At 40.4% G+C, this 24,888-nt stretch overlaps 1 protein-coding gene across 4 annotated transcripts in view; it reads right to left on the bottom strand.

The window, feature by feature from the left end:
- Positions 1 to 24,133, bottom strand: part of MDGA2 (MAM domain containing glycosylphosphatidylinositol anchor 2) — an 845,750-nt gene extending 821,617 nt beyond the window's left edge. For 3 of the 4 annotated variants that reach the window (XR_012516333.1, XR_012516332.1, XM_074393989.1), the window contains exon 1: positions 23,050 to 23,656. Coding sequence is in view for 2 of the 4 variants with exons in the window: in XM_074393989.1 (XP_074250090.1) it covers positions 23,050 to 23,329 (280 nt within the window). In the remaining 2 variants the exon portion in view is untranslated. Of the gene's footprint in view, positions 1 to 23,049 lie in introns of all 4 variants that reach the window. The other variant, XM_003930557.4, reaches the window with a different exon arrangement.
- Positions 24,134 to 24,888: the final 755 nt, after the last annotated feature.

Below are 24,888 nucleotides of genomic sequence, written 5' to 3'. Positions count from 1 at the left end.
GATGGTCTGCTTTTAGGGAAGAAAAATGAAAGGTCGAGGTCAAGCATGACTTCCAAGTGAATGATATGTGGATCTGGGTGACTGAATGAGCAGGGAAAGAATGAGGAGAAAGAGTTGGGTAGATCAACAGTCCAGCTTTTGACATATTAATTTTGATGCCTTTGAGCACTCTGAGTAAAAATGTAAAAGAAGCAGTTACACATACAGACCTGGAGCTCAGAACGAAGATCTGATATGAAGTATAAGTTTAAAACTTGGCAGGCTGGGTTGGGTGGCTCACACCTGTAATCCCAGCACCTTGGAAGGCCAAGGCAGGCGGATCATCAGGTCAGGAGATGGAGACCATCCTGGTCAACATGGTGAAACCCCGTCTCTACTAAAATTACAAAAAAATAGCCAGGTGTGGTGGTATGCACCTGTAGTCCCAGCTACTCAGGAGACTGAGGCAGGAGAATTGCTTGAACCAGGAGGTGGAAATTACAGTGAGCCAAAATCACACCACTCTACTCCAGCCTGGGCAACAGAGTGAGATTCCATCTCAAAAAGAAAAAAAAAAAAAAAAAAAAGAAAAAAGTTGGCAGAAAGTGATGGTATTTAAACTGCCTAAGGCAAGAGGGTGCATGATGAGAAAAGAAAGAGGAAGAAGGACAGAAATACAAAGATCTTGATTACCTGCTGATTGAGAAGAAGAAAAAGAACTAGCAAATGACATAGGGAAGCATTAGCTATCAAATATACTTCTGCTAGAAAGTATTTTTATTTTCTTTTGCTATAAATTACTATCAGAACACCTGAAATTAGTTAGGAATAAAAAAGGTTATTTACACAAAATTTAAATACAGCCCATATTCCTCTCATCTATTATTCCTAAGAACAAAATTTTATATAGACATTATAAATTATTCACAGAGAAACCTGAACTTTTATTAAACATACATAACAAACAATAAAAGTATCAGAAACACATGAATATTCCTAAATTTTATATAAATGAGACCAACTCCAATGACGGAAAAAGTATAAAGCAAATTTCCTTTTTGAAAATACCAATTTATTAATGTTATAATAGTTATGTGTGTTGAAATAGAATTAAACTTTGATTCACATGTAACAAACTTACAAAGATGATATTAAAGTTTCCAGATTATAAATTATTTCTGGCAAAACAAGTACTGTAAAACATCAGCAAACCAGGCAAAAGAATACTGCGTAAAAAATTAGTACCTTATAACTCTTTAGTAATTTTTAAAATTGCAAAGATTATTTCAAGGCTTCTCCCCTCCCCCCAGGCACACACAAATATTTATCCAGCAACTGATAATTAATAATGAAAAGAAAACATCTTTTAATTTTCTCAAAAAAGTAAAAATGAATAAGAACTATAAATCTGAGTCAGAAATCGAGATTTCAAAAACCCTAAAGAATTGACCTGTGTGACCCAAATTCTCATCACACCACAGGGAACTAATTTAAAGTCTGAGCCAGATTCAGGCTGAGGCACTGTCTGACAAACTACCTTCTCTCCATTTTTATCCAGCTAACTTCCAATTCATGGAGCCACCGGTGGATATGAATGCTATCCCAGTAGAACTTCAATATCCCATAAGAATCTTGGATGGACAAGAAATAATTCTCACCATAAGAAGACCTGAAATTGCCACAGTTCAGGTCTTTTAAAATAGAAAAATCAATTTTATATGGAACACAAAAAACTCAGGAAATAAGAACAAGACAACAGCAATGATTTTTCCAAAAGAATAGATTTCATTCATCAAGGGAATACTGTGGAAGCAATGGTTCTTTGCTGAGATTTGCTGAGATGTATGACTGAGATTACTCTTGAGCTTTATGTAATTCTGTCTTCCCTAGGTGAACAGGGATAATATACCAGAGGAAGGTATGTGCAATGTCACTGGTGTTTGAAGAGTTGGGGGAAGTAATAATTACAAGGACTACAAAATTAGATGGTTATCTCTGGAGGCTACCCACTCATTTGAGAAAGGCAATGGAAAGTGGAAAGCTGACACTGATTTATTACTGTGGTAAGCAGTAATAAACAAGTAATAAACCAAATCTTGCCCCCCCAAAAAAATGCATGTCCTAATTTCAGGAAATTGTGGATATGTTAGGCTGCATGACAAAGAGGAATTAAGATTGTAGATGCAATTAAGGTTGCTAATCAGCTAAGCTTAAAATAGAAAGGATGTTCTGAATTATCAGGGTGTATCCAATGTACTCAAGGGTCTCAGAAAGTGCAAGACAGAAGAAGAAGAGGAGTCAGAGGGAGACAGGACTATGGAAGAAAATCACAGAGAGATGCAATATTGCTAGCTTTGGAGGCAGAACAAATAGGCCATGAGCCAAGACATATAAGGAGGCTATAGAAGTTCGGAAGAGCAAGGAAATCGATTCTCCCTTAGAGCTTCCAAAAAGAAACACAGCTCTGCTGACCCCTTGATTTTTGCTCAAGGAGATCCATGTCAGGTTTCTGACCTACACAGAGAATTCATATTACTTACAACCACTAAGTTTACAGTAATTTGTTACAAAAACAAAAGAAAACTAATACAACCCTCAGTTTAAGGCCAAAGAGCTTCCCAGAGAGTAAATAAAAAGAATTTCACCACTACAAATATTGTAAAAATTCCTTAGGTTTAGATACAGAACTTAATTATTACAGCAAAGCTCTAGATATGGTTGAATTCACCTGCAAAGTTAGCTACATGAAGTAAGGGTGCAAACTGGGAAGATAAAGAAACCTGGGGATAACAAAATCTGGTTTGATGCAATCAATAATCTTGATCATCAGTTCCATGGACACTAGGTGCCTACAGAAATCTCCTGCCTGTTAGAGACTAGTACTTCCCGCTTCCTCCCTGGTTGAAGACAATGAAGATGATTCCCTGCAAAAGAACATCAGTCCCACCCAGGATTTTCCACCACCTCCTCTCCTGGCCAACCGGCCAATAACAAAGGGTAAGTCACAACTGGCTGACATGCTAACTCTGCAAAAGGAGGACAGGGACAGTAGCCCAAAAGAGCCACAGGACCTAGCTAGCATGTTCCAGTAGAATCAGTAGAATAACTTTGGAACCAATTCTGAAGATGCTGGGTCAACAGAGAATGGAACATAAAGTTGAATAACTGATAGTTCCAGTTATGAAGAGATCTTTACCTAGCAAGACAGTATATTTCTCCCTTTGAATATATCCCCAACTTCCCTACTGGCAGCCACACTTATCACCAGGGTTAAGTTACAAGTTAACCCAGCCATGAAGGTGCTGAGATTTTCAAGGAAGAAAAGGAAGAAAAGACGACTATGTTCTGAAAGAGGCAGATTTAGCCAGGAAGTACTGACAGAAGCCAGAAGAATATGTTGGTGAATTGATTCTAAGGATGCTAGATTAAGATGGGAAGGAATATAAAGCTGGATAAGAAAGGGATTTTTGATGTGGGAGGACCCTCCCAGGATACAGGATTTAATTACAGCCTGGTGAGGACTCCAGAAAGTGGTGTGATAATGTTGCTAGGATAACCTGGCAAACTTTGTTTATTTTACCCCTTACTAAGTGAAATTAAAATGACAGAAATGTGACATGTAGCAAAAAGGGGATTAAAAATATGTATTTTGTCCCAAGTAAGGGGAATGGAGCTGTGCTATTATACTCATTTTTCCCTTCCTTCCTTCCTTTCTTCCTTTTCTGTCTCCCTTCCCTCCCTCCTTTCTTTCCTTCTCTCTTTCCTTCCTTTCTTCCTTCCTTCCTCCCTCCTTCCTCCTTTTCTTTCTTTTCTTCTTTCCTTCCTTCCTTTCCTGTCCTTTCTTTCCTTTCTTCCTTCCTTATCTCACTCTGTCCACAAGGGTGGAGTGCAGTGATACAATCATAGCTTCACAGCTCACTGCAACCTGATCTTGCAGGCTGAAGACATCCTCCTGACTCTGCCTCCTGAGTAGCTGAGTCTGGAGGCATGTACTACCATGACTGGCTAACATTTGTATTTTATTTGTAGAAATAGGGTCCTGCTATGTTACCTGGTCCAGAACTTCTGGGCTCAAAAATTCCTTTATTTCAGCCTCCCAAAATGCTGAGATTACAGGTATGACTCACCAATCCAGGCTTGTACATATTCACTTTCTTTTATTGACTTACGTCTTAGTCTGCTAAGGGCAGTCCTAACAAAATACTACAGAACAAGTGGCTTAATTCAGAGAAATGTATTTTCTTTGGAAGTCCAAGATCAAGGTGCCAGGAGGATTGGTTTCTCTGAAGGCCTCTCTCTTTGGTTTACAGATGTCAGTTTTCTCCTTTTTACTGTGTGCACACACTGTTGGTGTCTCTTTCTCTTTTTATAACACCAGTCCTATTGGATTAGAGTCCAACCCTTATAAACTCATTTAACCTTAACTACTTTCTTAAATGCCCTATTTCCAAATATAGTCACACTGGGGGCAGGGGTGTGGTCAGAGGCTCATGATATGAATTATGAAGAATGAACACAATATAATTTATAACAACCCTTTTGGAAACCAAACACAAAATTGGCAAGATATAGAAATACAGTATATGACAATGGGACATTTTTAAATCTTTACCAAGACCAATGGTTATTTGGGGGATGGGGTCTCAATATTGTTTCATTATCAATTGGCTCCTTAGAAAATGGAGCTAACCACACCACACAACATACTGTTATCATAGACTAACACAAAATAGTTTTTAAAGATTAAGTGAGGAAGTTTGCAAATATATACTATGAAGGCCAGAAAACTCATCAGCTGACTATGTCTGCACTAGTAAAAGGGGTCCGTCCCCACACTGCTGAAGACAGGACTGACAATAGGAGATGTCACTACAGAACTGTGATCCCTAATAGCAGTGGGAATGATAAGATTCTGAAAAAGTAGCACATATTCAAGTCACTGAACTATCAGAAGCAATATTGTCACAACTGTCATAACAAATGGCATAGCTGGAATAGTAGCCAGAGTTAGGGGGTTCTCTAAAAAAATTCCTATTATCCCCGACCCAAGCCAAGAGAGCAACTCAAAGACAGTACTGCATTCTAGAAGGAATTCAAGATATCAGTACCACTCTTAAAGATCTAAAGGAGGCACATTTTATAGTGCCCGTTGTGTCCTCCATTTTATTCACCAATCTTGTTGATGTAACAAGCAGATAGATGCTGGAAGTTGGAATTGACCTTCACAAATTCAACCACGGAGAAGCCCCAGTTACAGATGCTTGGCCAGTTGCAGTCTCTTTGCTATAGCAGATTAATGCAACTTTAGGTCATGGTACCTGGCAATTGATCTAGCAAAAAACACTGTTGTCCATCTCCACCAAGAAAGGTAACCAGAAGCAGTTCCCATTCACATGGACATAACAGCCATATGCATCTTCCATCCTGACCCAGAATTATAATAACTTTTCTGTCATCTGCCGTAATATACTCTGAAAGAATCTGAATTTATTAGATATTAGGAAGAACATTATGCTTGTCCATTACATAATATCAACGATATCCTGTAAGTGAACCAACTAAGCAAAAAGTGGTGAGTACTTTGGAAGTCTGGGTAAGACATGTGCTCAGAAGATGGAAAACAGACACCTCCTCAGTGAGTTGTAGGAGTCTAAGGCCTGAGTCATGGAAAGACAGTCTTTCCAAAGAAAAAGACAAATTGATGTACATTCCCAAATAAAGGACAACTCTTCTAAAGAAAGGACAAATTAGCTCACTTTCCCCATCAATAAGAAGGAAGCACAATCCCTAACAGAATATCTTAGATTTAAGAGAGAACACAGTCCATTCTGGAAATACTATTCTGACCTATTTACCAGTGCCACAGAAGGATGCTAGCTTGGACTCGGGCTTAGGGTGTTAAAGACCTTGGAGGAGGTACAGGTTCAACTGAAGAATTAATTCTTCAAGCTGAGATCATATAACCCCACACACCCCATGATATTAGAAATATCTTTAGTGTGACAAGCCACATGTAAAGTTTATGGCAAGTCCCTGTAGGAAAATCACAGTGTTAGCCACTGGAGGTTTTTCAGCATGCCCGTGTCATCTGCAATACAGAATTCAAATCATTTGACAAATTTTATGGTGTATTACTGGGAACTTACTTAGCTAGAATGCCTTAAAATAGGCAATTAAGAGACCATGGCACCAACAATGTCCATTATAACTAGGTTCTGTCAGCCAAGTTGTAAGATCAAGTAGGTTCTGTAGCAATTCATTATTAAATAAAAATGATACATGAGGGACTGATCACAAGTAGACAGAGAAAGCCCAAGTAAGCTAGATGTAGAAGTGGCAGACCCCTACATCTTTCCTGTCACACTGCCTCATTTCCCTCAACTCATCCCTGTGACTGCATGTAAAGTCCCTTCTAACCACCAAGTTCAAGACCAGTTCACAGATGGGTTAGCTCCACATGTAGTGTAAACCAAAAAGGTACTGCATCTGGCCTGCAGCCCCACTAACAGGTGTGCTCAGAGCGCAATGAGAGAAAATACTCCCAGTAGGGGAGAGCTTCAGGAACCATATACTTCGTATGGAAAGAGAAGTGGCTCAGGTAAAAATATACGTAGCCTTATTGGCAGCAGTGAATAACCTGGCTGATTGTTGGATGGAGGCCTGAAAAGAGAAGTGGCAATCAGCAGCAATAACTCAGAAAAACAGGCATGCAATGGACCTCCTGTGGGAGTGGGCACAAAGTAGAGAGATCTTTATAGACCATGTTATTGTCCCCAAGAGAGCATCCACCACAAAAGAGGCATGTGGCAGATTGTATGCTTTTAAAAAGGCCACAACAATTTCTCCAATTCTGGAAGTCCTCCATTGAATGTAAACATGACACTATTCCCATAAAAAGGTGGGATCTATAATCCCTTTCTTTCAAACTGTGTGGACCTTTGTCTCTGCCTCAAACAATACAGTGCCACAGAATTGATACATGTAACTTCCAAGGCAAAATTCCAAGTGATTCTTTGTACCTTTTCAGAATATTTACTCTTAGAATCCTGACACCATGCTATAAGAAAGCCCACACTATGCGAGAGTTCATATAGCAAGGTAACATGTAAGTGTTTCACCTTCCAATTCAGCCAAAGTCCCAGCTATCAGTCAGAGTCTCAACTACCACATATGTCAGTGAAGATGCCTGCAGATGATTCCAGCCTCCAGACGTCAAGTCATCCTCCACTTCTGAGTCTTCCCAGGTAAGGGCTCAGAAATTATAGGGCAAAGGTATGTCATTCTGAACATCCCTCATGTAAATTCTTAGCCTACAGAACCTATGAAAATAATAAAGGGAGTGTTTTAAACCACAAAGTTGGGGTAGCTTGTTACAGAACAATAATAATTGAAATAAGAATACAGAATGACTTGATTCATTGACAACAGTCAGCTTGCCATCAGCTACTCCAATGTTGTGTCAATAGGCACAAGAAGGAAGAAACCATAGTGAAAAGTATGAACATTATCCGTATACTTAATAGCAAAAGCTCCCATTCATCAGCGTTGACCTAGCTAATGCTGCTGCTATACGTCCAACCTATCAGCAGGAGGAACTCTGATATACACCATTCCTCAAGAAACTAAGAAGGCAATTGGCAGAAATTGAGTACAAGGGACTCCATTCACAAGTGAAAGATTAAAAATTCATCTTGACTGGAACTGACACTTACCTTATGCCCACACTGTCCCATAAAACAGATCAATATAAAGGATTTCAGAATATGTGATATACCCAAAACAGGATCTCTCCTAACACTGCACTAAACAAAGGGATCCACTGAGCAGAAAAGAAGGTGTTGCAATGACCATGGAGTCTACTGATTCTATCATATCATCTGATAGAAAACTCTTTTGAAGGAGCAGCTAATACAGCAGCTTGGAGATGATACTCTTAAAGAACTGGACCCCACACTTACAGGATATGACACAGTCCTAAACTAATGTCTATTATATAGAGCTGTGTCCCCAGTAGGTAGAATATATAGGTCCAAGAGCCAACAGGAGGCAGTGTGGTATCCTCAGTTACCTTAATTTCCATGACATGTGTAGGGTATCTGTGCCTCCTGTCCCCAGAATTATAGGGCCTGTGGCTAAGTTGTATTGGTTCCCAGAGAGAGAACACTTTTCTTAGAGACAATAGCAAAAGTCTCAAACTTCTGTGACAGTTTTCACCTGTTTATTTGGTCTCCTCATGAAAACACAAGCAGGCAAAGAACAGTCTCCTTTCAGGCAGGGATAATAAACCCTGACTGTCTGGAGGAGGCAAGGCTATTGTTATGTAACATGAGCAGGGGAGAAGACCTCTGGCACCCCAGTTACCCACTTAGGTATGTGTTGATGCTCCCTACTTAGTTCTGGCAGAAAACTGATACATGCATCAGCTGTGACCTGAGAAGATCTTGGTGACCAGGATCTTAGGACCTTCAGGTCACTTTGCCAAGTTCACAATCTAGTCCATTAGAATTGCTAGCTGAGGGTAATGGGTACCTAGAAGAAGTATCAGAATAGGGGAATGAATAGCAGTCATGTTTCTGAGACAAGACATACTGGCAAGGGCTGAGGTTTGTCTCACTAACCATTCTCTTTTGTAAGTTTCCCTAAAAGGCCAGCTCCTGGAGGACCAGTTCTCAAATAGGATGAACTCCTATAAGCAAGCAGATAAGAGCAACACAAGTGGTCTAAGATGGTATGTAACATCCAGAACTCCTCTGCATGAAGACATCCACTCTCTCAACTTCCTAGACTATTACCTGATGACTGCTCACAGCTGAGTTCTTCCCAGAATTTCCCTTCCACCAAAGGGAGCTGCCTAACCCAAATATACTGCCTCTGCCCTAGGGTCAACCCACACATAAGGATTGGTAGAAAAGAGAGTAAACAGAATTCTTTCTCTATTTGGGAAATCTCTGAAGGTGCATCCCAACTCCACAGTTTCCCATGCACTCAGCCTAGGACTCTGTTGTAAGTGAATCAGGGTTCACCTTCCCTGTCTGCTCTACCCAGGCGCTCTGCTTCCCTTACAGGTGTTCTTCCCAATACCACTCCCTAATAAACCACCTAGATGTAAATCTTCCACTGGGGGTGGGTTTCCTGGAGAAGCCAACCTATGACATGCACGCACTGCACTCTGCCTTAATCTATTCTATTAATCCCCATGACATGAAAGCTTCCTATCACCCTGTGATATCAATAACCTTATTCCTTCTGGTTCTGCCTATTCCTCTAGGTTAAGATTATGACCAGACTAACACATCTGCTCCTACCCAGGCAACTTCATGTCTAATCCCCAGTACAATAGTAGGTTGAAATTCTGCTTTACTATTTTCATTATTTGCTTTATAAATAACTTTCCGTCTGTAGACATGCTGAGTCTTTCATTAATAATGTGAAAATCTCTGAAATGTCATAATTATTGTGGGATGACAGCTATGCAAAATGAATGAGAAGCAGTCAATTGTTAAGCCACTAAAAATATTCTTAGAAAAAACTTACAAATATCTTAAGAAAGTCTAGGTTAGCTTTCGTCACAGCCAAAGACATTTAAACGGCATTTTTAGGTTCATAAGATATTTTATTTCATTTAAGAAACTATGTTCCAGCTTTCATAGATATTAAATTGCTGTTGGTAAAATTAAATGATAAACTACAATATATAGATGTACTTAAATCTCAGGTGCATAAGTGTATACCTCAATTATTAAGTCACTATCCACCCTCACTCAAAATAGAGCATGCATCTAATGTATCATAAAATGCAAAAATTGGAAGAGAAAGACTTAAAAAAAGGTGTACTATATTCTATGAGTACTTTCAAATATAGAATTAAATGTGTAAATTGTAAAAACACAAAACCCATTAAACTCTCATGAAGTTGGATTTGACTCATCTTTTACTCTACCCTTTACAGAGGTTTCCAGTTTAATTTGAAATTTTTAGTTACAAAATACAGGATGGCTCTACCATTTAACATTATCACTATTTCCAGTGTGCAAAAAAGCATATCCCATTAGTTTCAGGCATTTGGTCAGGCATTAAGATGTCACTGTCTAAAGAAGGAATTCACAAAATCAGTGCTTCTCCATGCTTTTTTTTTTTTTTTTTTTTTTTTTTTTTTTTTTTTAAGAAGCGATCTGGCTTTGAAATACAATAACAACAGTTATACTACAGAATTAATGAATTCCCAGTTGTAAAATGTGAATGTATAATGAATTTCAGGGCAGTGCTCTTGCAGCTAGATGAATTAAGAGTTAAAGTTCTAAAGACTCAATTGCCTCTGAAAATTTGAGGGGGGATGTTTATCAGTTAAAGAAAACATCAGCTGCTTAGAAATGCATGGCGCTACAGCTGAATATAATACCTTTCCTGTTCTCTCTTGAAATGGTTTCCTACTGAAGCAGTTTCTGTATCAATCACACAATAGCCACAATGATACAGGGTTATGCTATAGGACACAATAACAGCATTCAAAAAGCATAGGAAAAATGAATTTTATAGTGGCAAATACTGTAGCTAAAAGCCGAAAACAAATCACTACACTGCACTAATTTGTAAGCTTTGAGGTTTGAGGAACTCACTGGCAGCTAAGAGAAGGGCAGAGCTCGCAATCAACTGTCCTCTTGAACACAACCAGATTTTCAAGAAAAGAAATCCACTGATAGAGTCTCCTCAATTAACTCTGTGCAAAAAATGCCCAAGCAATACCCGGAGGGAACTCAACAAAAATCAGCCCAGATATGACATTTAACTATCAATCTTTCCAAGGCCAGTGATTGTTAATCAGCCTAGGGAGAAATAAAGTAGTACACCTGACAGTGGTTATGTTTTATAAGCACAAGCCTACTATTTTACATGGAGGAATATAACTACTTCTGCAGACTATGTAATAGAGCCATTTCTCCATTTTTAGATGTTACTAATAATGAATAAGCTTAAAATATCCTATCATTTCAAAAATAAATTATATGAGAGTCTTCAGTATGCTCATTTCAATGCTGAAAAGAAAAAAGAATTATAAATTGTATCTTTCTTTTCTGAGAAAGAACATCATATGGTATAAAGTGCTGACATTAGCTACCTATATATACTTCTCATGCAAAAAGCTAAAATGTATTACCCGAGTTGCATTTCAAGTATATACTGTTTGAGATAATTTTCATGCATAGCACAATGTGAGCTACCTAACCTTTATGTTTTAATTAGAATAAGTACAAGCACACACATATCTGAATATAATTTTAAAATTACATAAATAAGTAAATACACAAGTATTTATTTTTTTATACACTTCAAATTAGATTCCAAATTCAGCCACCAGCAACTATATAGGGGTTATTTAAACTTCATGAATTTCAGATTTTGCATCTATCTCAAAGATTAGAGTATGGTACAATGTGTATAAAACTTCTAATACAAGGTGTGGCATTCAGTAGGCACTTGATAAATGGCAATTATTTTATGAAAAATTACTATATCCCATCTTTAATTATTTTTAAATTATAGATGAAAACAGATGAAAGATAATCCAAGTTAATTAAGTTTTGTTTGTACATGTATTTTAGAATACAGACATGAATACAGACATGCTTGGTGCACAAAAAGCTCACTTATAAAGAAGAAAATACAATTTAAAGGTCTGATTAATAGAATGGCAGGGATTGTCTTCTGAAAATACGTGATGCTAAGCTTCAAATGTGCACATTACTGTAATGCAGGTAAAATAAACTGCACATGTTTTGCTGTTATGCAGCTAGTAAATATTTCTCTTCTGTCAACTGCAAGAAAAGTAATCAAAGTGTTTTTTTTTTTTTTTTCTTTTTTTAATGGAGTTTCACTTTTGTCACCCAGGCTGGAGCGCAGTGGCTCAATCTCAGCTCACTATAACCTCCACCTCCTGGGTTCAAGCAATTCTCCTCCCTCAGTCTCCCAAGTAGCTGTGATTACAGGTGCCCGCCAGCCTTCTGAGTAGCTGGGATTACAGGTGCCTGCCACCATGCCTGGCTAATTTTTTGTATTTTTTTTTTTTTAGTAGACATGGGGTTTTGCCACGCTGGGCAGGCTGGTCTCGAACTCCTGACCTCAGTTGATCTGCCCACCTCAGCTTCCCAAAGTTCTGGGATTACAGGCGTAAGACACTGCACTTGGCCAATAATCAGAGTTTCTAAAGGTAATTTTGTAAATTCAACAATAGAAATATGAATGTATCACAAATATTCAAACACAAACTGAGTATTAGGTGAGAGACAGCATATTCTGCTGCCAACACTGAATCAGAGTCAATTTTGCAAGGGAAGTGGGAAAACCACCCAATTTCTTGGAATCGGCCTAAATAAAGTTTAGCTACTACTCCATGCACTTTTTGAATATATACGCAGACCCTTATATACTCTTAACATAGTTAATAGACTTCTATTCGAATATATATTCTTACAGTATATATTATATACAAATGTATATTTGTATTATGAATGTGTGTATATATATATGCACGTGTGTGTGTGTGTGTGTGTGTGTGTGTGTGTGTGTATCTTCTTAGCCCTCTCTGGAAGGGGAGATGTGGTTAAACATATGGGCGTCAAAGTACTTTTCTGCATAAGTAAGCTTAGAGAGTTGTGGCATTAACAAATTAGTATCAATGATGACAGAAAACAAAAAAACTTAAAATACTTTTTGAAATATTAATCAAAAAGATGTAATGATCATAGAGTTCAACTGCAAAATCACAGGAAGCAAGAAGAAGGCCACTTTCTACCCCAGCTGCTACAATTGGAGGGATATTTGATAGTGAGGCACAGGAAATAATCAGAGATAATCAGAAATAACCACAGAAATAATCAGAAATAACCACACTGCCTTGTGTGTACCTATGCAACAATCTTGCATGTTCTTCACATGTACCCCAAAACCTAAAATGCAATTAAAAATAATAATAATAATAATAAAAGAGATTATTTCAGGCTGTAGCCCACTGGGACTTATTCTTGTCTTGGGGAAAGACTGGGGGGGCGTTTCTAAACCCCTATTTTCACAGTAATGATGTCATTATGAAGTTTATAATATTGTTGGGAACGGTAATAATGGAAAAGAGTTGCACTTCCTTAGACAACTATGGAATCTATGCACAACAAAGGAAAAGCAAAATTAGTCAAAAGTTGAGCCCTGATTGTGGACTAAGACCTGAAACCCTAAAATGAATCTTAGCATCTCTGTTGTACAGGTGGTGCGAGCCAATGTGAAACGTGAACCAAATGAAAATTTACGTTACTCAAAGGATGAGGGAGAATCACAAGAATGGCATAGAGAAACCCATGAAAACACGGAATGAGTTCGGAACTAAAATAAAAACATTAACTATGACAATTCTTGATAATTCATTCTAAGATACCAAGTGAAATTACTTGGCAGTTATATCTGTCCATATTACAGAGTACTGTGTGTCTTTGCTTAAGGTGATTTGTTTAGCAAAGTCAATATTGCTCATTTTCCATAATGGGAAAAATCTTCTCAACTAACAATTTTTGTTGTCTTTCATAGACATGAGTAAAGATTGCCTTCTATTTGTTTAAAGAGATACTTGACCAATATACTCAACTAATGTTGAGTTAATATTGAGATATGGAGAATAATTGAGTTAAGCAAATACAGACGTTTAGCTAATTATATTAATAGAGAATATGGAAAGGAACTACCTGTCACCCTCCAAAAACAGAAAGTGTTTGCCAAAGAAAACAAAAACACATTATGTATAAAATACTTTCTTATGTATGTGGCTGTTACAGTTTAATGATAAGTAAAGTCCCACTCAGATGTTTCAGTTAATTCTAATTTAAAGATGTTTTAAATGATTAGGTGATTGGGTGAAAAACACCAATTTTGTTTACTTCTGGATTAAATTTAGAAGATGTTACACAGTAATTCTGTGTTAACACCATTTAATGGTTTATTCTCATTTTCTGTTTTTATGTATTAACTACCAATTATAAGTATTTTTATAAATATATCCCTACGTTATTCTTTTTTCCAACTGGATGGCTGATTTTATATATTTTTCAATTAGCCTTGAAGAATATTAAGAATATTCTTACTCCTTGATTCAAAAACAAGATTGATGCATGCATTTGAACATACTTACAGATTTATATAAGCGTAAATTTACCCACAGCCATAAGGTTTACTATACACTAATGTTCTTTGGAGCTCTTAAGCGAGGGGGGATGCCAGCTCCTTGCTAACTACCACCATTAAGGAGAAGGAGGAGAAACTCTTTGGTTATGTGGATCAAGAAAAAGCGACTAGCATAAAGAACAATATCAACTACACGTGCATCAAAATACAATACCAAATCGCATTTTCATGCACATATTTATATTACTTTCAGTGCTTAAAAATACTCAGTTTTTGTCATTTTCTTCTAGACTGACACAATCAGAATATTTTTTTCCAGAAAAAAAAAATGACTTGGTCTCTGTTACCTCCTAGCTTCTTATTGTTCTAAAAACTAAATGAAAGTCCTATTATGAGGTACAGTTGCTAGAGCACCTGATGCAGCTTTTTAAGAAGCGAAAGGAAACTCTCCATGCTCCCTCCCCCTTCTACTCCAGATACAAAAATGTAGCCATACTTTTTTTATTCGTGCTGATATCTATATTTTCTCTATGTATCAGCCCACTCTCCTAAGATGTGGAAACTGAGGGATAGAGATTAAGATTTCTGCCTGAGGTAACACAATAAAGCAGCAGCTGAACAGGAAGAAAGTCCAAGTTACCCAACAGTTTTCAACTACATCATGCTGTCTTACACAGTAATAAAAACAATAATGAAAGCACATACCTCTCCTTTCACAAGGGCAATGCCTTCATCTCAGTGGCTGTACATTCGTAAAGAACAAAGTGTTTTTTTTAAGTCATTCTGGACCCGTAGTCTGCTGCTGCTAAACAGCACTTCTTTTTAGCACTTGAAGAAGACTTTGAAAAATCTTTCAGTTTACTTCCAAAAGGAGCTGCTCCCACAAGAACTTTAGCAATAACTGTCCTGTCTTCGGAAGCAATGATCAGTTAGCTCCATACATTTAACACGCACCACCTCAGAATCTTGATGGACATATGTACCTGAGCAAGTTCCAGAGTATCATACAATAACATTTATTTTACAGACCTGAAGACTTTGGAGCGAGATGATGTAGGTTAAAGGACAGATATATCTTCCTAGTTGGGGTAAACTTCAAAGAAATTGCTGAGGCCTTACTACACATCCATTCCTGGATTATTTTTCTTTCTGCATTGCTATTCCTCTACCTAGAATGCACGCTATAGCGATGGCCTTTCTTCCTTCTTCTATATTATACCAGCCCACTTTCAAGGCTTAACTGTTATCAGCTTTTTTGAGTTTTCTCCAACCACAATAGCAAGTGTAATTCCTCTCTCTTGTCTAGGTACACACACGTGTGTAGTTCTCACAGCCTTATTTTGTTTCTCCATTTGATTTTATCTCGGTGAATACAGAACCTCTTTGCTTTCACAGCCCTTACTACATAAATATATGTGCATCATCCACAGCACATTAATTAGTTGACTGAATTGACAAGAACTTCGCCTAAATCTGCCAAGAACTTGTGTGGGGAATTCTCATTGGTCGCCACTTCTGAAAAGTAGCACATCTTCCTCAAGTATTTTCTAGCCTTCCTAGTAAGGAGTCTAGCAGAGGTGAGGCAAAAACCCAACTCAGTTACACTCAGGAGTAACAGACGGCATGCCCCGATGCTTAATCTGTGCCGAGCCTTTCTTTGTGTTCCCAAATCCCACGATTCATCAGCAAGAAGAATAATCTGGCTCAGAGTGACCATAGGCTCTATTAAGGGCCCTTATCCCCTCATCCTTTCCTTTCAGGACACCAGAAAAATCTCCCTCAAGATGTTCTTTCTTCAGGAAGACAGTAGATATTTTTCTTTTTCACCCTGATGCACTAGAACGAAGTTCTAGTGACTTCAGATAAAAATATATGCTTTTGCTGTTTTGCCATTATTTAAAGGGCAGATACATTTTTCTAATAGCCTTTACTTCCTACTCGCCTCCTTCAGATCTCAGCTGTCTTTTATGCTGTCCATTAAGACTTTGAGACGCCTAGCTGTGAAGAAACCCTTCCTCTTTCAGGAAGACGTGTTTCCCTTTCCACAGGATCACTTGATTATTTTTATTTCCACCATTTGCATTACAACAAAACAAGATGAAAAATATACTGCTTGAAGATAGTGTAATATGTCATATACATGACCCCAAATATCAGCCACATAACAGTCCTTAATATAGATTTGAGCAGGAACAGCAATAAACTGAGGTTCCTGTATGTGCAAAGTTGTAGAGACAAAAGGAGTAAGTTATATCACAATTTCTATTGCCTTTCATCATACCATAATAAGTATTTAAATGATAACTTTATAGTAATGTGTAATAGCCAAAAATATGTTTATTATAGTTGAAATCCTCTTCTGTAACTCCTAGGAAATACATGATTTGGATGTTAAAACAGAAATCATAGTTCTTATGCAATTCAATCAATGAAATCAAAAGGAAAATAAATAAATTGTTTAAAAACGTAAGACTAGAAATGGCATAGTGTCTTGGAAAAGTAGCAAGAAACTGATATTAAAAATAGCTGAAGTGGGATCAATGCAAAGTGGCATAGTTAGAAATGAACACGGAATTGCACGGTATAAAACAGAAATAACTAAGTGCATGGCCCAATAATGGAGCATGAGAAATTTCAGTCATTTGTTAAAAAAAAAAAAAAAAATCCATCTAATGAATATGCCTGCACCCTGGAAAAAATAAGTTTCACAAACAATGTAGGACCTCCATCTACCTGACATAATAGTCAAATCACTGTGACTTAAATTAGTGAGATGATTTAATGATATCTTAAAGTCTATTGTCACTTATAGCTTTATAATTTTATAGGACCAAAAATTATGAATTGGATTTGAAAATAAAGATAGGATATAGCTTTCTACAAATGCAATATTTTATTGTCTGCTCTAAGTAATATAGTATTTATACTGACAGTCACTGAAGCAAAGAAATAAAAGTTATTTTGTGGGACCATTCAGTTAATGTCAATTACAAGGAAGCTAAAAATGTTCACTCTATTCATACTTGAAATGTATGCAATATACTTTGCATATCCTTCCAAAATAGCCGAAAGGGAGCCTAAGGAAGACCTTCTCCTATTTAACTCTGAGATAATAGTACATTCCCTTAGTTAATTTGAGCCACCAAAGAGCACAAGCTCTAGAACTGAATTCTCAGAGTAGGCTGGTGTATCTGTCTGTTTGCTGTTGCCTTTGTAGGTTATGACCTTAAGCCCAACCCTTGCAAGACTCTTCTCAAAGCATGAGGACTAAATAACAAAATATGAGTGATGAATCACCTCTATACCTGGAACATAACCCAAAACCATGGTTCCTGACAAAGTCTTAATAAAATACAATTTAACTCACAAGGCTTATGCTATAATACCATCCCCATGAGCCCTACTGCAGTTACATTAAAATAGTAAGTTAAAAAAAAAATACAGGGCACGTCCTTTCAGAAAAGTTTATTTGAACCCTGCTTCTCAAGCAGGCTTTAAGGTGTTTCACAACTATAAAACAAAAATAAACATATTGGTAAAATATAAATATCAAAAATCGGAGATAATAAAATTAAGCAAAGAAATCAAGATAATGAAAAATGCCTTCCTAGAATTCCTTTTATGACAACTAATCACCAGAATTATTTCATCTCTAAACTTTTATCTCTGACTCTTCAGTGTCTAAAACCTGGCACCCTCACTGACTTATTCCTTGTAAAATAAGTTAGGTTCAACCTGCTCAATCTAAAATACTTATTAGCCCACTTAGGGGCTTCCCCAGGGAAATACAGGACATGAGCAAGCAACACCATAGAAAATAATCTGCTCATTTTTCATGGGAAATCTCAGTAATATGACCAACAAGGAAATTTTGAATGGGAAAAAAAAAAAAAATCCCAAGCTACAGTGAGCAGTCCAGCCACTTTTCATTTGTGATCGTGGCCAAGGTGGCAATAGTAGAAGAATGTGTGTGTAGGGACAATGGAGTGAGAAGTGGGAAAAGAGGTTAGAGCTAATGTTATATTAATAGAGCTTCACACTGATATTTTTAGCAGCATTTATTAAAATCATCTCTTTTCCTACAGACTAACATCCTAAATATGGTTTAGTCAAAGGCAGTATCTCATCACAGGGCCTCTCCAAATGAAACAATCACAATCAATGTACCTTGGGATAACTCTGCTATGAGAATGGAAACATCCTGGGACTGAATGTAATGGACAACTGACAGTCCCTTCTCATCCATCCAGATTCAACCCCCTAACAGTCTGAAATGTCTGAGCCTTCTTGTATCACTTATGCCCTCGTTCTTAATTGCACCAAGTCATTTCTGCCCAGCTACTGACAGGGGTGTCATTGTTAAATTGTGTGAGATTTACTGATATGATCCTAATTGAGTTCATATAGCTTGCTAATTTGTCATACCCACATGTTTCATAAGCCTACTCTATTTATTAATTCTAATGCATTCTGGAAGCTATTTTTGGGCAGTGAGTTAACCATTTCAGGACACTAAATCGTCGTTTGATTTGGTTCCCAATAACTATGCAGACATGGAGCTTTACTTTGTTTTTTGTTTGTAGCGGGGATTTGTCTGTACTAATGCAGTCAAAACATTTAATAACCTCCTTGGAAATTAAGGGTATGATGACCAGAAGTAAAATTACAGAATATGCCAATAGAGTACTTTTTCTTTTTTTAGGAAGCCAACTGGTAAGTTTACAGGAGATACCATTCTTGATATGATGTCATTATCAATAGGATCTCTTGAAAACACAGTTAACCCAAATGACTTACTACCATGGGACGACTTACGAAGAAAACTTTCAAAACTAGGAAAATGCATTGGATCACTTAGCTCTAGGCATTTCAATAAGCATACAGATAGCTAGGTTTTACATTCCAATTCTTCAGGCCATGTTGAATTAGTTATTCTAAACCTAATGAAATGTGAGTGCAACAAAATTAATAATGTGAAAAATAGATACCAGTTCGTTGAATGACTTTTGTTATCCAGTTGTGTTTAATTAAGCAAAAAGGAAAACTAAAAAAAAAATCTTTAACATTCCAAGAGTATTTGGGGAAATAATTTTAATATAAATAACTTAAAATCTGATATGCAAAAATCTACAGCTTAAGAAAGTAAAATTTTTTAAATGCACATATATATAGCCAAATATATGTCAAATGGGTATTATTCATTAAATTTGCTTTGGTTAGTCTATATGATTTTTTTGTGCTATTCTATTATGAAGACATTTTTTAAAAAAATAAACTTTATTATTATTGTACTTTAAGTTCTGAGGTGCAGAACGTGCAGGGTTGTTACATAGGTATATATGTGCCATGGTGGTTTGCTACACCCATCAACCAGTCATCTACATTAGGAATTTCTCCTAATGCTACTCCTCCCCTAGCCACCCCCGAAAGGCCCCGGTGTGAGGATTTCTTGCAATCTTCCTTTCAGAAATATTTTCAAATAATTCATATTACTGTAATCTTACATCTGATATTAAAAATGTAAGAAATATAAAGTACAAATCCCACTTACAAAACAAATTTATACGACAGAATTATTGGTGGAGGGAAGGCAGTTAAAAGATTATCTCCGTTATTCAACTATGATACCATACATCAATCTTAGCTTTCGTGCAGTTAGTTTGCTAAGCAATATTCCAAGATAAATGACAGTAAGTTCCTAGGTCTATAGCAGAAACATTCATACTTAAGTATTGCACATAGTTGTCAAACAGATCGGGCATAACAAGAAGAAGATTAAAATACTCAAGACAATATAATCTATGCATTACCACAAATATTCTCAATTCACTAAAAAACGGAATCTGATTTTCATGCTCAGAGTTTTTCAGTGAGGAAGTACAGGAGTAAAGGGATTCTCTAGCTATTTCAGGGAAGAAAGGTTATAATGACATAGTTCTAAATCACGTAAACAATCTTAGACTCCAATGAAATGATTTTGCCTGAGCAACCTAGAAAATCATTTGTATTTCCTCTTGAACCAAGCTACTAGAAAACACTATTGAGAAATAATACTTTGTGTGTAGTATGAATGGCTTTACATGTAGCAAATGTAGGCAAATAAAGGAATACAGATTTTTATGCTAGCAAAGTTCCTATCTAGGTGTTTTAAGTTTCTGTTTATAATAACCTTGCCTTTTAAATTAATCATTCTTAAAGATATTAACATAAAATGTTCAAAACACACTTTATAACCTTACACTAAATCTTAAGTCTATGTCCCTTGCGATTGATTCTTTCTTTTAGATAAGTTTTTTAAATGTTCTCTTCCTTATAAATGCTTCCACAAATAAAAATAAAACTATTTTAGGTTAAGAAAGTTCATGATTTACAAAATCAAAGCAATGAAACTGTAAGTTTATATTAGTGCTTCTCAACTTCAGTGTGTACTGCAATCATCACTTGAGGTGATGAACACAAATCACTGGGCCCTACACTCTGAGTTTCTAATTTAGAAAGTCTCAGAGTGGCCCGAAAATGGGCACTGCAATCAAGTTCCAGGGCCATGCTAATGCTGAAGATTAGGAGTCACACTTTGAGAACCTAACTTCTGTGACATGTAAGACATATCTGAAAAGTAATATATGATTTTTAACCCACCTCACGGCTGCAACATTTATAATGGCCAGGATTAATATTTTCCACACAAAGGCAATTCTATTCCTAGCTAAATGACTAATAACCGCATCAATATAAAAACACAACTAAATGAAAAAGACTCCCACCTTCATCACAAGCATCAGCTCAATAGCAGAACTGCCTCCTTGTTTATTGTTAACAGACATAAACACAGGATTATTCTAACGCAATTGTTTCCTATTTGTCTTCACTATTCAAGCTTACCCTTTCCACTACCCAACCTGATACTTGCCAGGACAAATAATCTGACAAAAGGTGACAGGAAAATTGAACCATGCCCTTCTGATCCGGATAGTTCCAGCAACGTCCCCCTGTCTCCCCATGCTCCCAATCTTTCTCACTTCTCATCACTCCGCTACACATGCATACATTCACACTTGCACACACAAAAATATAAAACAAAACAAAACAGAACAAAAAAAAATTTAGCTAAGATGATCTGAACCAATGAGACAGAAATAGAGTTGGACATGGGATGAGAAGAACTCAGACTCTCCCATTCTAAGGAACAGTCCCTTGAGAAGGCTTTATTTCCAGCATTCCTACATCCCTAGAATCCCCGTTTTCCTTAGCTGTTTAGAGGACACCAGGGTCCAGCACAGTCATAGGAGCACTAAGTTAATTCCTACTCTTTTCATAACCCACCTCCTGTTGTCAGTCAAACCTTGAGGTCTGCCAGGAGACTCCGCATCTCTCTCAAACACATGACCCCCATCACCACCACCAGATAATTGTCTTTTATTTGGGAAGGAGGGGTTGAGAGAGGAGACATTCCCATCTTTAGAGGCGGGAGAAAGTGAAGCATTCATGGGAGCCAAGAAAGGCACTAGAAAGACAGGAAAGGGGAGGAGCAAATGGAGTGCAGTGGGTACCAGGGACAGAACCTCAGCACTGTTCAGCCCTGGACAGAACACAGCGGACAGAGTAAAGGTTGGGTCTCTGGCATTCATCCCCAAACACCCACCCACTGTGCACTCCATTCCCAGAGAGTTTAAGGACTCAGGTTTCACTGCTACCTGTGTCTACTCTGCACTCAGTTCTAGGGTCTGCAGGGAAAGCTCTTAACACTTGGCCCTGGGTCAGTCATTGACCTAGCTCTGCAGCACTCGGGTCCAAACTTCTAAGTGAGACCAAGGGCAACTGGGCCGGATTGTCAGCACAGTTTCTGTGGACACTGACCCAGGTCCAAAGGGTGGGACTGGCTGTGGGTGGGTGTTGGCCTGATGTCCCCTCAAGGGGTGCACCTCTAACCTCCCACCATATCTCAAAAACACAGAAGTTATTTTTTTGGGCACCACTGGCTTGTCCCAAAGGAAGACTTACATTTCAGTCCACTATTAACCAGGACGTGTGTGTGTGTGTGTGTGTGTGTGTGTGTGTGTGTTATTCCCGAAAGCTAAGGGTGCCAACTGGTGACAGGTAAAAGAACCTGGATTTGCTTTTGAGGACTTCAAAACCTCCTAATTAACAAGCTTGCCCTTCTCTAGTTCCTAAACCTAAATCTGGGTTTTCCAGAGAGCAGATGAGATTGTGTTCCCACTGCAGCGAGCTGGTGTCCTGCCCTGGAACCCAGACGCGCGGACTTAGCAGTCCGTTCATTCATGCATTTGCTCATCCATTCACACAAACATATCCCTTAATTGTGTCTGGCACCGAGAATCTTGCCTGCTATTTTCCCCTCCCCAAGTCAGTGCTCATGGCAACGGCTGGTACAGAACGCAACTCAACTGTCACCCCACTTCCTGAGCCGGAAAATCAAGGCATGTAGGCATTCACAGAAAAAGGAAAAGGTGGAGAGGAGGAGAAGGTGGGGGGCGGAGAGGGGCGGGGAGACTCATGGGGTCACACTGGAAGCTTCCCTCGTGGGGTGGGGGGAAACCGCGGCACCGACACCGGGGCATGCAAGGAGCCAAACCATTATTAAATCAAACACTGCTGGAGCTCGGATTCCCCGCGGGGATAAATCAGGTGCAGAGCCACTCGTTCGCACGAGTGCCTTGCTGCCGGCTAGACCCAACTCCGAGCCGGAGCCCAGGCGCCGGGGGAGCGGCTCGCAGCCCAATCCGCAGCGCGCTCGCTGCCTCCTTATCGCTCCCAATAACGTGATGAAGTGTAAATCAAATGCCACGCCGGGAGGGGCCCCAGAACGGCGCGAGTCGTGCATTTTCGTTCACCAGCCTATCTTGCCTAAGAATCACAAGGTCACGATAGCGTCGCGATTCCACTCACCGTACACTCCTTGGCCAGAGATCCCCTCCAGGAGGACTGTCAGCAGCCACACGAGACCGTACAGTAAATCCATCTTCACGTGAACATGAACATATCCAGCCCAGGGGGGACGCAGCGGGACCTTCCGGAGGCCGGCAGCCAGCAAGGCGCGCTCCACTCGCGCCCGGGCCGAGCCGAGGTGCCCGGGAACCGCTCGCCGAAGGAGGAAGCGCCGTCCGTCTGTCCTTCCCCGGCGGCGGCCGCGAGCGGAGCGCAGGAGCCCCGCACTCCACACACTCATGCACACACACACTCACACACACTCACACACTCTCCCACCACACAATACCCTGACACACACTCACACGCACGCCGCACTCACACTGGTGCCTGGGAAAATCGCAGACGCCGGGGAGGAGCAGGGGGCGGTGATGGGAAGGGGAGCTGCGAGGCGAAGTGTTCTTCAGGGAAGCGGGCTCTAATCTCCGCAGCGGCGGCGGCGGCGGCGGCGGCGGCGCGCTGGGCTGGCGGCGGGCGCGGGCAGGGGGCCGGGGTGCCCGCGATGGGAGCCTGGCTTGGACAGCCGAGGAGCAGGAAGTGGCCTCTGACCCGGGACACCGAGCAGGGCTCTCTCGCCTGGGTTCGCCTTTACAAAGTAACTCGCGAAGGTCCCCGGAGGAGCGTCAAGCGGCGACAGCGGCCCGCCCGCCCGCAGTCCGAAGCCCCCAGCCCTGCTGTCTTGCCTTCCCCCATTCCATCAGTTGCCATTGCAACGCCAATCCTGCTACACGATACAGACTCGCATCGCCGAACTGGGAGAGGAGGAAGAGGAGGAGGAGGAAGAGGAGGAGTGGGGCTAGGGGAACGGGGGTGGGGAAGAGGGAAGGGAGGAGGGGGAAGACGGAGGAAGAAAGGGTCCAACAGGGAGCGGAGTGTGCGTCTGGAGCTCGCTCGGGCACACCAGCCACTGCCGCCGCCACCACCGCCACCGCTCTCCAAAATAGCCTTTAGCGCCCTGCCAGCGCAGAGGTGCTCTGGCCGACCGCACCGATTCCCGGAGCCGAAAGCAGAGTCCAGGCACCGCCACTTGCAAGAGAGGGAGAATGCCAAGCAGATACCCGATCCGCACACACGTCTACGCGTGCCCACCGGCACTGCGCGAGTCCTCTTCGCTTCCGCGCCGCCCCCGCCAGGTGGAGGGGGTGGGGGCGGTCGGGACAGGCGGGAGTTTAGAGGAGGGAGCAGCAGAAGGGGGTTCCCCGCTGGAGCTAACGTAGCGGTGGCATCCAGAGGTGAACGCGGGAGCGGCCGCCTGCGGAGGGCACCCGGCTGCGTGGCGTCCGCTCGGGCCGCTGCTGCGGCAGAGGTGCCCTGGATGGGCGGCCCGGCGCCCGGGGCTCGACGCCGGCCGGGATCCCTGGCTGTGCGCGGATATGCGCGCCCCGGAGGCGAAAGGAGGGAGGAGGTGGAGGAGGAGGAGGGCGCAGCGGCGAGCGCGGAGCGCAGGCGGACCGGCAGCCGGGCTGTGGGGCGGCTGGGCTGCTGGGGAGGAAGGCTGTGTGTGGTCACGTTGTGCGCTACGTGCTGAGAGCGCGAGCTGCTAGCCGCAGCCGGGCGACGTCAAAGCCGGGTGCGAGGCTCTGCCGCCGGCCTCCGCGCCTCCTCTGCCCCTCCTTTGCTCTGCTTTCCTGTGTCAGCCGAGCTCATCAGTATGGACAACGCCGAAAGGCTCCGCGAGGCCGGCGGTATCCGGCTTCCAACCTCTCCCTCGCCTCTCCCGGAGCTCCGCGGCGGCGAGTGCCGGTTATTTATTTCTGATGCCGCCGTCTGCGTTTGCACGCCGAAAGGCCAGCTACCACC

Source organism: Saimiri boliviensis, chromosome 2 (genome assembly GCF_048565385.1).
Source record: "Saimiri boliviensis isolate mSaiBol1 chromosome 2, mSaiBol1.pri, whole genome shotgun sequence".
NCBI lineage: Eukaryota > Metazoa > Chordata > Mammalia > Primates > Cebidae > Saimiri > Saimiri boliviensis.
Note: the sequence above shows the minus strand (reverse complement) of the source record. Positions and strands in the feature narration are given on the sequence as shown.